Source organism: Sinocyclocheilus anshuiensis, unplaced genomic scaffold, assembly GCF_001515605.1.
Source record: "Sinocyclocheilus anshuiensis isolate Anshui unplaced genomic scaffold, SAMN03320099.WGS_v1.1 scaffold566, whole genome shotgun sequence".
NCBI classification, from domain to species: Eukaryota; Metazoa; Chordata; class Actinopteri; order Cypriniformes; family Cyprinidae; genus Sinocyclocheilus; species Sinocyclocheilus anshuiensis.
This window is the reverse complement of record NW_015542410.1, coordinates 2332467-2346733: the sequence shown is the minus strand read 5'-3', so window position 1 is coordinate 2346733 and position 14267 is coordinate 2332467. Positions and strand designations below refer to the sequence as shown.

The following is a 14267-nucleotide window of genomic DNA, read 5'->3' as shown; positions in this document are numbered from 1 at the left end:
AATTTATATAAAATATATTTTTATAAAAAATTATATATTATATAGAATGTATATATTATTATTTTTATTTTATAAAAAAATTGTAAAAGTGCATATCTATTTTATTAATTATCTTTTGACTATCATATCTATTTCTCCTTCTAAGGTAATGGAAATATCAAAATCAAAATGTGAATCTTTTTATTTATTTAATGTACATCCTTAAACTGTCAGTGTCAAATTAAGGCATATTGAACAATGATGTCCAATATTAAACAGTGATATATACAAGAACAGTAAGTTATGAAGTTTGCTATGTACACTACCATTCAAAAATATGGGGTTGGTAATATTTTTGAATGTTCTCTTTGAAGTCTCTTATGCTCACCAAGGTTGCATTTATTTGATGAAAATACTCTAAATTAGTAATTTAGATGTAGTTTAGTAATGTAGTAATTTGTTAGTAATTTAGTAACAAAAGATATGCAATAATTGTGATTAGATCATTACTGCTGTCACTCACTTGTTGATCTCTTGGATGTCCTTGTTAAAACGTTTCCTTAGTTTCTTGGCATAGTTGTTGACCCTGTTCTTGACCTCATCAGCGTTCTGTTCCACAATGGTTTGGAGCTCCACTATGTATTCATTGACATGATCCTTAGCGTCCTCCATATGTGTGCGGAGCTTATTCACCAGCAGCTGAACATCTTCATTGAATCTCTTGGCAGTCTCCTGTGCATAAGGGCCCAGTTTGGAGTGCAAGTCATCTTTGTACATTTGCAGCTCCATCATGGTGTCACTGATCAGTGTGCTGCAAAGCAATGAATTTCGATATCATACATCAGCTTTCTTAACTCTGGACTTCAATTTCCACTGAGTCTAGCCTTTTCTGCATCTTTACAGATCTTTACAAATTCTCAGATATTTGCTCTGCTACAATGTTTTGTAGCATTTACTCACTCTAATTCTCTGCTGAGCTGAGTGGCCTTGATGTTGTCCCTCATCTCCTCAGCCTTAGAGGTCAGCTCGGACACATGGTTCCAGAACTGATCAACTGCCTCTTCCCAGCGGCTTTTTGGCTCATCCTGAAACAGGAAGCGCCCCTGGCAGCCTGCAAAGTCAGAATGGAGCACAAATATATTCTTTAATGTGTCAAATATTTGTTAATGTAGTCCGTTGTTGTAGACACCTCATCTGTACCATCAAGCTCTCAAAGAAAACCATCACATAATCCGTTCAAATGATCTGCCGAAGTAATCCAAGTTCTAAGCATAAGCATAGATACATTTTGAATTTGTTGAATATTTGCGTTCGTTGGTGGTCTCTTACCTGAAATAACAGCGAGAGCAAGGATTACAGCCACAAACTTCATGATTGTTTTTGGACAGTACACCAGACAGATTTTCCAATGTGTTCTGTAATGGGAGTTTGGAAGCAGCTGGCATTTATATGACTTGGATCACAGTCATGTTGATAGCCATAATGTGACTATGAACAGGTGAATTGGCAGCTTGTGTCCAAAGTTCTTCTCTTCAGATACTTGTTTATCACAGTCTTCCATTCCACGTTGCATGAATAAGGTTCCAAAAGGACAAGATGTACTATAATTTAAAAATTGGTTTATTAAAAATGAATGTGGCCCATTGGGTTAGGTGTTGTAGCCAGAGGTATCTCAGTGAAAGTACAGAACAAAGTCACAATGTCATATTTGAACATCAGTGTATTTTTATTGAATTGTTAATACCAAAATAATCATAAAACAGCAGAAAAGAGATGGACCAAGTCATACAAAGTGGGACATTGATGTTAATGTAAAAAAAAAGACATTTGTTGCATAATAATTAATATTTCATTGTTATGCAACAAGACATTTGCTACTAAAAAGCATCTTGGCTTGCATGATTCAAGGATCAGAGCTTATCATTTATCTCTCTTCTAGTTGTGATTTTATCACTGTACTTCACATTCACCCTATTTGGAAGGAGCATTGTAATGCTTAAAATGGAGCTGTAACTTTAAGCTCAGCAAGCTAAGAACACTTGACTCATGTAGCCATGTTTTCCTGTGCGCATGTATTGTTGGCTTCTTTTTATAGATGATATTATTTTCTACAGGACGTCTGATTTACAGTTACCAATCAATTATGGGAAAATGTCATTGTGTTTTAAACTAAAACAGGATAAGATATCATGTCAGCAAATCAGAATCAGTCTATTATCTTGAGCATTTCTTGCATGAAGACTTTGTGCAAGAGGACTGTGATAAACTCATTTTGGCTCACGTACCACACATAATAAATAGATTAAATAATAGGTTGTTTTGTAAAAAAAAAACATCTGTTTAATAGGCCTCAGTTGAAATATAAATATATATCAGATGCGTAATTGACAATGCTTCAGTGTTGTTCATCACATTTAGTTTTATATTGTTATTATTACCTAAGATATTATGCTTATTATTTAACATGTATAGGTGCAACCATGAAAAAGGGATACATTATACATTTTCACAGCTGTATTTGCTCTTTTAATGTTTCAGTAGTCCAGTTTTTTTTTTTTTGTTGGTCACAGACAATCAATAACTGATAATGTCAAGCCCTATATATTGTGGGTCGACACACTTTTATCCTGGCTATTTGAAATGTTACAAAAAAGTAGGTAAAACATTCCTCATAGGGTTCAGAAACCACATGACCTTAAAATTGAAGTGTGAAGTAAAATAGCTGGGTGCTTGGTAACAGGGTGTTGTCAAAATGAACAGGATTTGAACCCTTGTTCTTTTGTCTGACTAACAAATAAAGATAAAGCCATTCACTTTTTTTTTTGCATATGGACAACTTGGGTGCTTATCCAAGTATCACTCCTAGTCCGCTACCTTTGTGGCTCTAAAGACTGGAATACATACATGATTTTTATACAGATATTTGCAGTCTGGACAAGTAGATGCTAGTTGCTGAAAGTCAGAGCCAGTCTGCAGATTTTGGGCAGTCGACAGAGTTCACAGAAATTCGCATAGTGTGTGATGGCCACAGACTCACTTGTTTTTATTTGTCATGTCTTAGCAAAAAGGCTCATGTTTCTGTGTGATTTTGTTGTGCTCACAATGACTTGGAAAAAGTCTGGTATAGTGTGTGATCCTTAGTAGTTGGAAAGTCAAATGTATGATGTCTAATGTTTATTCCAGCTTTAAGTAATCATATTTGGGCTGCCAGAATTAAATAAAAGTTCAGAAGCCTCGCACACATTTCTGCAATTAAAATCTTGCATATGGACCACAGCATTACAAATATACGTAGTGTAGTATATTAGACATAGTGTTTGTGTTGTTGTTTTTTTTTTGAAAAACCCTCACACAATTGGAGTGACCACAGCATTATAAATTAGTGTTTGTGCTATTTTATAAATGTTTTTTTGTTGAAAAACATACATGAGCAACAAAGAAATATACTATGTGAAACCCTCAATGGTAACAGAAGTGTCCTTTTGCATTTCCCAAAAGTCTCTCAAGACTGCTTGTTCTTGGCAAAGGACTCCCAGAGAGCTGTTAACTGGGTCTTCAGGTCCTGAGCGTATGGATCCAGTTTGCTGAGCTCCTCTGAATAGGGAGCCAGATTCTTCTGAAGCTCCTGACTTCTTTGGGCCAGCTGACTCTGAAAGGTTTGGGCTAATGGTGACATGCTCATCTGAAACTCCAAAAAGTGCTGGTCCAGTTTCTGCTTCAGCTCCTCGGTTTGAGGACCCATCTCCATCAAACTTCTCTCCAGCTTGGCCTTCAGCTCCTCGGCCCCCTGGACCAGAGTAGATCTCAGGGCCTCAGAGTTCAGGGCCTCTGCATATGGGGCCGCATCCTTCTTCAGCCGCTCAACCTGCTCCTCAATATCACCTCTGATCTCCTCAACGTAAGGCTTGAGATGGGACTGCACAGATGTCATTTCCTGTTCCAGGCGCAGTTTCAGCTGATCTGCCTCTTGGGAAAGTTTGGCCATCAGGTCTTGAGTCAGAGGAGTTACTTGACTTTGAATGGCCAGGGTGTATTTGTTGATGGCATCTGCACTTTGAGAGATCCTGTCACTGAGGAGAAATGGAGATAGATGTTTGTGTTTTTCAAAGTTTTATGATTTGTTTTATAGCCGGTTCATCAGTTCATCATTTTATATGCTTACTTGATTTCTTGACCCAGTTCTGAGTTTCGGATCATCTGCAGGGTGTCCTCAGCTGTGAGGGTTGCCTGAGACACGTAATTCCAGAATGCGTTTTTCACCAGATCCATACTGGGCGCTGACTGGTCCTGCCACAACATACTGGCATGACAACCTAAAGGATTCATCATCATTAAAATATATTAACTGGTTTAAAACATAAAATTTTCTGACCAGTTTTGAGAGCGCCTCCAATTTTTATTCAAACACTAAAACAAACAAACACTTACCAGTGAAAACTGCAATGACAAACACTACCAGGACCTTCATGATTATGCGCAGATGCTACAAGAAAAAAAAAAAAATGTTGTCAGGCAAGACCACTATAAATATTTTTGACAAGCTTGCATTTAACTGAAAAGAACATACAGTAAGTATGCATTAATTCGTGTTTTTGTCCAGTTCCTTACCTTTCTCTTGTCCTCTTCTGTGTGTAAGTGTTGAGAAGGTATCAACACTGTATTTAAATGGGTTGCCGAGCTCTGATAAAGGCAGTAAAGTCCAGAAGGCAGTGCCCTGCTGTCAGCTGTACATGCCATGTCACTTATTCCACATCATGAAATCAACCCAACTGAACTCAGATCTGTGACTCACAATTATTCCTACAGAGTCAGATATAAGTACTGTATAACAAGGAAGTCTAAAATTAATGTCCTATAAAACTTAAAAACATCCAAATGAAGGAAAAGGGAAAACAGTAATAATAAAAAAAAATATATATATACTATCACATTTTAAACAATTCCTGTATTATTAGTTTTGGTTTAGTTTAAAGTATTGTTTTGGAACATAGTTTTGAGGAAAATTGCCTTCATTATTGGGGGAAAAACTGTTTTTTAACACCATGCTAGCTCCCATGGCTATTTTAATGGAAGGACAATTTTACTGTTAAATATTTTACATTTAAATGCATTTTTACAAAAAAATGTAAAATGTAAAAAACTTTATTAAAAAATCTTCCAGTGTTAAGTGAATAAAAAAAATCCCTGATATAATATAATGTTTTTAGCCCATATATTCTACATCTACACCATAATTCTGTTTACTTTACATAATGTTTTAGGCATGAATTCAAGGTAACATTCTCGCAAGCCACATTTAGCAATAAGAGGGTTTCCTGTGCATGCAGAGTTATCATATACTTTTCAAAATGAAGTACACATTCACCTACTAAAGATTTGTGAGTATTTAGTTTGATTTTTTCCTTAAGCAATTAAGGAAAGACTATAATTAAGTAAATGATTAATGAGAAAACAGCATAAGGTTACTACGGGATCTGCAGACTTGATGTGTTTATTGGTTTGATACACAGTGTTGAAAGAAGAAATCAGTGGTATGTCAGTGAGGTAAAAGGTTACTTTAAGCAGTATTGTAAATCACTCGCCATCTTGTCTAGGCATTCATCCAGTTACACAAAACTGCCATCGGGGCATCAAGACTGTTTGTATCTGCGCTAATCAGTTCACAGAGAACTGACCCCTGAGCTTCTGTCATATTGATTCAGTTGCATTCCAGTGAACACAGCTTATTATGGCTGCATTCCAATGCAGAAAATATGCTGTGTATTTAACATCACTGTTGCTCAAATCATCTGTTCTAAAATGGTCATATTTTGATAATAATGAAATGAATTTAAGGTAGAACTCAACGGTTTAGTATGTAGTATGCATAACATGAAAACAGCTAGTTTTCATGTTATGCATACTACATGGTTATATTATTACTTTTTAATATTTTTTGAATAAAAGTATGGTTCGGTAAAAGAAAATTAAATTTAGCATTGCTATAGTCCCAATGAAACAACATTCCATATAAAGTATATACTAGAAGTACTCTCTCACAATCATTGACGTGCAGAGGTACATCTCTGTCTTTGCATGTTGGTCTGCACGTATTAACGTAAGGTTGTTGTAATGAAGATTGGTGAGTCAGGTATTAAAGAGGATCCTTTTGGACATTGCCCTCTTCATCACAACACTTATCTGCATTTAAAAAGAGTCTGATATCTGCTGAACATGTAATCACTAAGAAGGAAGCAAGGGACATGGGACAACTAATCCGTTTTGTATTTTTTATTTTTCTATATTATGCTCTGGCATGTATTCACCTAAAAAAACTAAAAGACAAAAAAAATAAAAACCAGACGGTGTCAATGGACTTGGTAAAAAAAAATAAAAATGTACTGTGTTAACGCAAGTAAAGCAATCATATCAGCTACAGACACAATATTATCACCATTCAATATGTCTAATTAGTCATTTATACGTTTTATACTTAACCATACTTTAATCACACACACACTATACTTGGTGTGGAGACATTATTAGGCAATACACAATATACATATTTATAAAGTGTTTATGAAGGCACTGTATGTGGTGGGGAAAAAACTATAACAATGTGGCAAATGTCATAAATTTAGGATTTGGTAATAGAATATAGCACATGAATTTAATCTCCTTTTTTTTTTAATAGGCTTTTTTGTTTTTAATAGGCTTTTTTGTTTCTGTTTCTCAGCTATACAACAGTGTATCAGACAAATTCATTAGAAAAACAATGAAAAACCTCTAAATAAAAAAATTTACACCAACAAAAATACATTCATAAACATGCATCTGTTTGATGGACAGATATGTGTTTTGTTTTAAGAATTTATCCATGTTTCACAAAACTTGCAATGCATATATTTTATTTATATAGGTACCTATGAATAGAGATCCAGGAACTTGATTAAAATCATTGTGAAAAAAATCCCTGCTCATTGCGTAGGAAAAATAAACGAATCCAGAACTTCTTCATTAAACACAAGACAAAAAATAAACAAGGAAATAATTTACTTTTTTTTTTAAAAAATGAACGTAAACAACAAAATGAAAGGCAAATTGTATATGTGTATTTGTTCTTGGTTTCTCTTATAATGCATCAAGCAGTACTGATGTTTTTAAATGTACTTTTTTGGATATTGGAATTTTCACTGCAAAGGTTGGTCTGATACATGGAACTAACAACAAATATTACTTTATTTTGCTTCATGTTTACTGACTGATTTTGTACAGATGTGGATAAATATGCAAAGTGTGTCCAATCTTTACCGTTTCACCAACAACAGCACTGGTGTGTAAACTGCAGCATTAACCAAGAAAGAAGGTAGGATTAACCAATGGTGATGCCAAACCCACACTGGAACTTGCTTTTTCTGTGGTTAAGGAAAGCACTGAGGGCCAGTGACAGAGGCAGAGGCTGCAGCTTTTTTTCAAGCGTGGCTCCAACCACCCAGTTACTGTCTAAAGAACCTACAGAGAGAGTGAAAAATTCATATCCCATACATTTTAACCAAAGAAATCTCATGCAGAATGCAAAGACAGGATAAAGGTTTTGTAAAAAGTAAGGTATCTGGGGTGGATTTTCATTGGAATATCAGGCAACACTCTTTGGAACGACACAAATGTTTTAAATTAAGATTGAACTGGAATGCTGCTCAATGAATGATGACACAATTACATATTTGTGACTAAAAATTGATTTAAAAAAATTTATTTAAGAGTATGTGTCTGAATAAAAAGACTATAAAAAGTCTTGAATTCATTATCAATTTTTAATTTAACGTCATGAAACGTCTTAAATATTTTAGATGATATAACAAAAGTTGTAATAATCATTTAAAGAGTTTAACAGGAAAACAAGAAATGTGATAAGGATTAATGCGATTATTAAACTTCAAAAAGGCTTTGATATAATTAAATCACTATTTGAGCACTGCAGGTTTCAAAGCAAAAAGTAAAGAATATCAAAATAAGACCCCTGGCATATTTCGGGCATGTTTATAATTAAAAGTCCTGCATTATGCAGAACATTTGTTTTCTGGTTATTATTCTTTTCCTTTGTTTTTTGTTTGGTTACATAAACTGTATCTGGCATTTAATTCAATGTTTAAAAAACACATTATTCCATAATTATTAAATACAGTTTGAAGCAGAAATATTTAAAAACCTAGTGTACTCTTAGTATTCAAATAAATGTAATCAATTTGCTTGTAAATGCCTCCTAATATCCCTTTGTTTAAGGTAAAAGTAAATACTTAATACATTTATATTGAGTCATTTTTATTAAGTTCTTTATGCACTCTTGCATTTTGTTTTAACTTAGGAGCACACGTGTTGATGACTGCTGTCTGTATGTACAAATGCATGCATATTTACCAACCTTTAAAGACCAGATCAGCTTTGGGGACGTCCAGTTGGTATCCAAATGATACACTAGTGTCCTGCATACGGGTGCTTGCTTCAAACTCCACGCCAAGCTGCAACTAATACCAAACAACAAAACAAACGTCATTATAAAGCAATAAAATAACATAATTGAACAAATACAGACATGACTCACTCTGCTAATGAACATTTACCTGATCATTGGCTTTGTGGTAATACGACCCATGAGCTCCAGCGCCTCCTAGTGTCAGGGTGGCGATAAAGTTGCTGCCTGTTTGCAAATGCCCATTCAGATGTTTAAAATTCGGTAATAAAACTTACAGACTGAATATTTGTTTTCAAATAAATATTGCACTTTAACAATCTGTTTACAATATCTATTTACTTTGCACATTTTTATTGCATATTATATTTAAAAGGCTCTATTGTTATTTGAAAAAAGTTAATAAATTTTATTAAAGGGGTCATATGATGCTTTTTTAAAGATCATTATTTGGTGTATTTGGTGTAACAGAATATGTTGACATGCTTTAATGTTCAAAAAACACATTATTTTTCAAATACTGTACATTATTGTAGGTCCTCTATGCCCCGCCTCTCTCAAACGCTTCGTTTTCTACAAAGTCCCTCCTTCCGACAAGCGCAGTCTGCTCTGATTGGCCAGCTGACCCAGTGCATAGTGATTGGCCAAACACCGCAAGCACTCGTCGGAAATGTAACGCCCCTTACCATAATCGTGAACTTCATCTTTCAAAATAAATGTAAAGACAGCCCGAAAGGGGAACAGAGTCGCGTGACAGACAAAGTGATGAAGCTGGTATGTGTTTGCAGTACACAAGCCACGGTTAAGACAGCTGACTCCACTGTGATGTGACCCCCCCCCCTCTCTCTCTCTCTCTCGCGCTCTCTCGCTCGCTCTCTCTCTCTCACTCACGCTCTCTCTCTCTTGCTCTCTCTCTCGCTCGCTCGAAAGGAAAACTTGAAATCGCATCATATGACCCCTTTAAGGCTACATCTGCATTAATCTCCATATTTTCGAAAACAGTATGTGGATAAATACATAGATATATATATATATATATATATATATATCTTCAAAAAGCTGTTTTCACTGGACAAAAGGCCAAAGCATAGAAAAGAAAAAAAGATGCGTTTATCCAGATTAATGTGGATGTAGCCTAGAAAGACAACACTTGTGTATCTTTTCAACTTACTTTGTAATGTAATTCATCACTATGATATAAAGATTCAATTATCATGGCATGAAAATCTGATACGTCACATACATACCTACTATTCTTTCTTTCTGTGCTTACCTGTATATCGGCCTGCCAGAGACATGACTGTTCCCTCCTCTCCGGGCCGTCGGTGGTACACCAGCTCTCCCCCTAATGCCAGCGACGGAGTAACAGACTGGAGATAATGAGCTACAACAATTCCTGAGAGAGATGGAGGGACAGGAGGAGAGAAACAGAGAGGAAATACGTTGTTTGAGTTAACAAGACTAAAAACAAATAAAGCTAATGAAATAAAGCTCAAATTGAGGCACAAATAAACATGGATGCAACAGAAGACAATTACCTGACCCAACCAAGACGTCTGGGTTGCCAAAGGTCACAGCAGCAGTGAAATCTTCTCCTTTGAATTCAGCATCTCCTTGCCAGTTCACAAACTTCTGCTGCTGAGTCTGATTTAGACAGATACGTCCAGTAATGCATTAATATTACATTAGAACTAATCATAAAAGCACCACCTATAGGCTCTTTTCACAAATACACACCTGGAATGCAAATTTCGAGCGCACTCGGTCTGTGATCTGATGAATAATCTGTGCATTTAGGCTCCCTGTGTTGTCCATGTCACCAACCATGACGGGGAAGGCCTGATAAAAAATATTAAGGTAAACTATACATATTTGAATAAATGCCTTTTTCAAATTAAACTGACTTTTCGACAGCATTTGTTCTGGGAAAATATATTTTTATTTATACCGCAAGCTAAATTTGTGTACCTCTGCTGGTCCTGTTTGTTTGGTCCCCACATAAGTAGCTCCAAACTTGTAACTGGAATCTCCTAGAGTGCTTAACAACACTGTGTGGTTGACCTATGAAATAAAACAAGAGATGATCTTGTTTATGATCAAGAATACTTCCTTCAACAACATGGCTCAAGAAAATCCACCAGTGGTCACACTGGACTGACCTGGAAGTGGTTGCTCAAGGCCTTGTTCACTGTTAGTCTAACACCCTCCATCTGCACAGGAAACACCTCTGAGGGACAAACAGATATTAGTGTAAGAATATTAGAATTTGTAATCATGTAAATCCAAAGTCAAACAAGATACAGCTGAATTGAGAATGGCATTTCAATTCCAATGGAAGCAGGATATAAAATTTATTTTTATGTCAAATTAAAATGTAAAGAAACATTAAAATTGAATGAAATTGAAAAACAAATTAATTAATTTGCTGATTTTTTTGTAATACATTTTTCAGTATAAATCAGTCATTAATGTAAATGTTACGTTGAATGTTTAAAAAAAGATGCAAATGTTTTTTAATGAACATTTTTCAATTTTTTAATCTCTTATGTTTTGCAGGGCTGCATTTATATGGCCAAAAATACATTAAAGACTGTAATAATATTACTATTTAAAAGAACGGTTTTCTTTTTAAATATATATTTTAAAGTGTAATTTATTTCTGTGATGGCAAAGCTGAATTTTCAGCTGCCATTCCTCCAGTCTTCAATATCTTCTAATTCTAATAATGATGATTTGGCACTCAAAGAAATTTTATTTTTTATCAGTGTGGAAACCGTGATACATTTTTTCAGGATTTTCAAAAGTTCAAAGGGAGTTCAAACAGCAATTATTTGAAATAGAGATTTTTTGTAACATTTTTTTGATTCTTTGCTGTCACTTTTGATAAACTTCATACATAATTTCTATATAAACTACTTTGTTAATCATTTTGATTCCTAATCACTTAAAAAGTAATTATTTTCTTACCTTTGCATTTGCGGTGGCACTCTTCAAAGCCACCGGGGTTTGAAAGGGGAGGCTCAGTCTCCTGGTGCCCAGATGAAGAGCTGCCAGGCACAGAGACGGGAGAGACGGAGGGCATCGTGAATCCTGGAGGTACTGACACCAAACCGGGTCCACCTGGCCCTGCTGCAGGAGGGCTGGGGGCACTGGCAGCCAACACACTGCCCATTCTTAAACAGGACACATTAACACAGATGGAGAGCAGATTATTAGCTGAAATAATATAATGTAATCAGTAGTTTGGGTCTAAAATCAGTAGTTTTCATTTGTGAACGATAAACATGCATGTCATGTTTAGGCAGCAAGTCCCTGAAGGTCTTTTGCATAAAGAAAATTACTAAACAATTGAATATGTACGATTAGAAGCTGCTGCTGTTTCGTCAAGCATCCAGGTTAAAATTCAACGCATAATCCATTGACAAATTAGCTTGAAAGCTAAAAGCCACATGATTTCTGTTATTCGTGAGACACTACAGACACTGGAAATATAAATGCTGTTTAGATTTAACAAGTAACGTTAGAAATATTTCTAGCTAAGAACCCCTAAGGGGTGCTGTAGATTTTTTAGAAAATAAGCTCAGTAACAATGAATCAATGACAACTCACGTTGAGCTTCACAGAGGACGGTTTTCCAGACTACAAAACCACGTGTTCTAACGATGTACGTTTTGTGAATGATTCATTCTGTCAGAGTCGGATCTTCTCAATGAGTCGGTTGAATCACTTCACAAAACCACCAGTCTCATCTACTCGTCGGAAAGAATGGTTCATGCAAGAATCAGTCCGAGCAGTTCTCGTGTCAATATGCATATATTTTGACGTTAAATTGCATTATGTCTTCAACAAACTTAAAACTAAAACACCCTCATTACAAAATGTGATAGAAAAAAAGTTTCTGCGCAGCGGTGACGCAATTACGTCAAGACGTAAAAGAATTCCTCAGTGAGTTCATTCAGACGAACTGTTCAAAAGAACCGATTCATGGAAACGAGTCAGACTCCCCTTACGACTCCGCCCTGTAGCCCTCCTACTTTCAGCTCGACAAAACCAAAGCTAAATGGCTATTGGTCGGGTTACCTGTCAATCACTACGTAAAAATTAAGCGGGTTTGAGAGAGCGAACACAAAAGGGCATTTGCGTGAAGGTCATTGAATGGGCTTTGGAGGTCGCTTGGGCTCCCATAAACTGAACTGTTAGATATACATAGAATTATAAAAACAACCAAACAGAACTAGAGTTTAGTCATTCGATTTATGCAATGGATCCTTAGTGTCTAAATGAAATATTTAAAACTCCGGACTAGGTAGGCTAGGCTACTGTAATAACTAGTCATTTTAAAACCCTCATCTAATAAACAGCTATGTTTCCAATTAGGAAGTACTACTACTACTACTACTACTAATAATAAATAGGAAATAGGCATATAATAATAAAAAATAACAATATAGGACACAATTTAATAAGATTTATGAACACATTCGAGTGACAAATTTATGTTCAAATCGGACAAATCAGAAAAAAATGTAGATTCACAAAAATTATTTACTACACTCAATTCAATAAGAAACAGTTTACAAATTTAAATGTTTAAGTGTTTCCTCTGGAAAATTACAAAAAAAAAATATATATATCCCCCGATTTAGATACTTTTCCACATTCACAAAGAAAAACCCTACTGTTATCTCTCATATGAATGTATTGAAGTTTGGGACAGATGGCACATTCATTCTATTTCAAGTTATACTGTAATACATACTATAACCGTGAGCTATATTCAAATGAAATAAACAATTGAAACAAAACATAAATCACTCACAAAGTCACACACAGTCATGAGCGTTAAACCATTCTTGCATCAATTACAAACAGGGTATCACACATCAATTTTTTTTCTCTCCAGGAATCCTATACAAAATTTACATGAAACAACTGTCCCCATAACATCTGCTCCTCACGTCCATTAACTGTAATAAACCATATAAAACATAAGGAAAAATTCACAGCTCATCACTGCATGACAGAATGGACAAAGAATTAAAGTTTGTCCACTAAAATATGATTTTGAAATATGCTAATTACACAAACACAAATCTTTTGAGTAGCACAGCATCATCAGCAGAAATTTGCAATCTGGCTCAAGGTTTCCTAATTTAACTACACAATGCATATTGGCCTTGTGCTGTTTTAATAGCTAAAGAAACATGCAAATGGAGCTTTCTACACTAAAGCTTTGAGCTACATGCCACATATCCCTGCATAGCAAAAAAAAAAAATAATAAAACAAATTCCCACAGTAGATCATCTTTTGGAGAAAAAAAAAAAACACAGCTGCCACTGAGAAGATGCTACAATTCTGCTGTATGAAAATACTCTCTTAATCAAAATATCTCATAAATGCAACATGAGGTTATGAAAAGCCTCTTGCAAACATCCAAAAGGGAATAAAAAAAATTTTTTTTCCTCCTTTCTGCCAAAGTTATACACACACAGACATATCATACAGCTGGAAATAATGTAATAAAGTCCGTTCATTACCAAATTTATACATTCATTAATTTCAAAAGAAATGTAAACTGTAAAAGATGCTATTTTTGAGGGGGGAAAAAAACACCTCACCTTTACTTACACCTTTATCTCACCTTTAAATGAAGAAAAAAAAAAGAAACCAAACAGACTCTTTTGACAAACCATTTAACATAGTTATACATACATATGTAGGATCTGCTAATGTATAATGACTGCATTGTGGTGAATTTTTAAATCAGCTTTCATGTAGTAGTCTGACATCTTTCACATTATGCCAGTTTCACCATGCCTGTTTAAGTTAGTAATGTCT

The 14267-nt window shown here is 35.1% G+C and overlaps 3 protein-coding genes across 6 annotated transcripts in view; all 3 read right to left on the bottom strand.

The window, feature by feature from the left end:
* Positions 1-1382, bottom strand: part of apoea (apolipoprotein Ea) — a 2055-nt gene extending 673 nt beyond the window's left edge. Inside the window, exons 1-3 of the mRNA XM_016492763.1 lie at positions 1309-1382; positions 940-1090; positions 503-790 (exon numbers count right to left, since the gene is read on the bottom strand). Of these exons, the coding sequence (XP_016348249.1) occupies positions 503-790; positions 940-1090; positions 1309-1351 (482 nt within the window). The 5' untranslated portion in view covers positions 1352-1382. The remainder of the gene's footprint in view (positions 1-502; positions 791-939; positions 1091-1308) is intronic.
* Positions 1383-2332: 950 nt separating this feature from the next.
* Positions 2333-4738, bottom strand: apoa4a (apolipoprotein A-IV a). Its single transcript, XM_016492762.1, has 4 exons — positions 4588-4738; positions 4408-4462; positions 4142-4292; positions 2333-4049 (listed from the first exon to the last, which is right to left on the bottom strand). Exons 1-4 carry the CDS (start codon positions 4714-4716, stop codon positions 3482-3484), a joined length of 903 nt encoding a protein of 300 aa, XP_016348248.1. The 5' UTR covers positions 4717-4738; the 3' UTR covers positions 2333-3481.
* A 1583-nt stretch (positions 4739-6321) lies between these two features.
* LOC107693392 (mitochondrial import receptor subunit TOM40 homolog) lies at positions 6322-12123 on the bottom strand. Of its 4 annotated transcripts, XM_016492757.1 has the most exons (11): positions 12038-12123; positions 11396-11601; positions 10588-10655; positions 10397-10489; positions 10166-10267; positions 9967-10072; positions 9702-9824; positions 8580-8656; positions 8381-8483; positions 7298-7470; positions 6322-7260 (listed from the first exon to the last, which is right to left on the bottom strand). In XM_016492757.1, the coding sequence occupies exons 2-10, from the start codon at positions 11598-11600 to the stop codon at positions 7331-7333; spliced, it is 1017 nt and encodes a 338-aa protein (XP_016348243.1). In that variant the 5' UTR covers position 11601; positions 12038-12123; the 3' UTR covers positions 6322-7260; positions 7298-7330. The 4 variants fall into 4 exon arrangements, with proteins under 4 accessions (XP_016348243.1, XP_016348242.1, XP_016348246.1 ...); XM_016492756.1 differs by having other exon boundaries at positions 6322-7470; XM_016492760.1 differs by having other exon boundaries at positions 6322-7470; positions 10166-10269; positions 10402-10489.
* Between the last annotated feature and the right edge of the window lie 2144 nt (positions 12124-14267).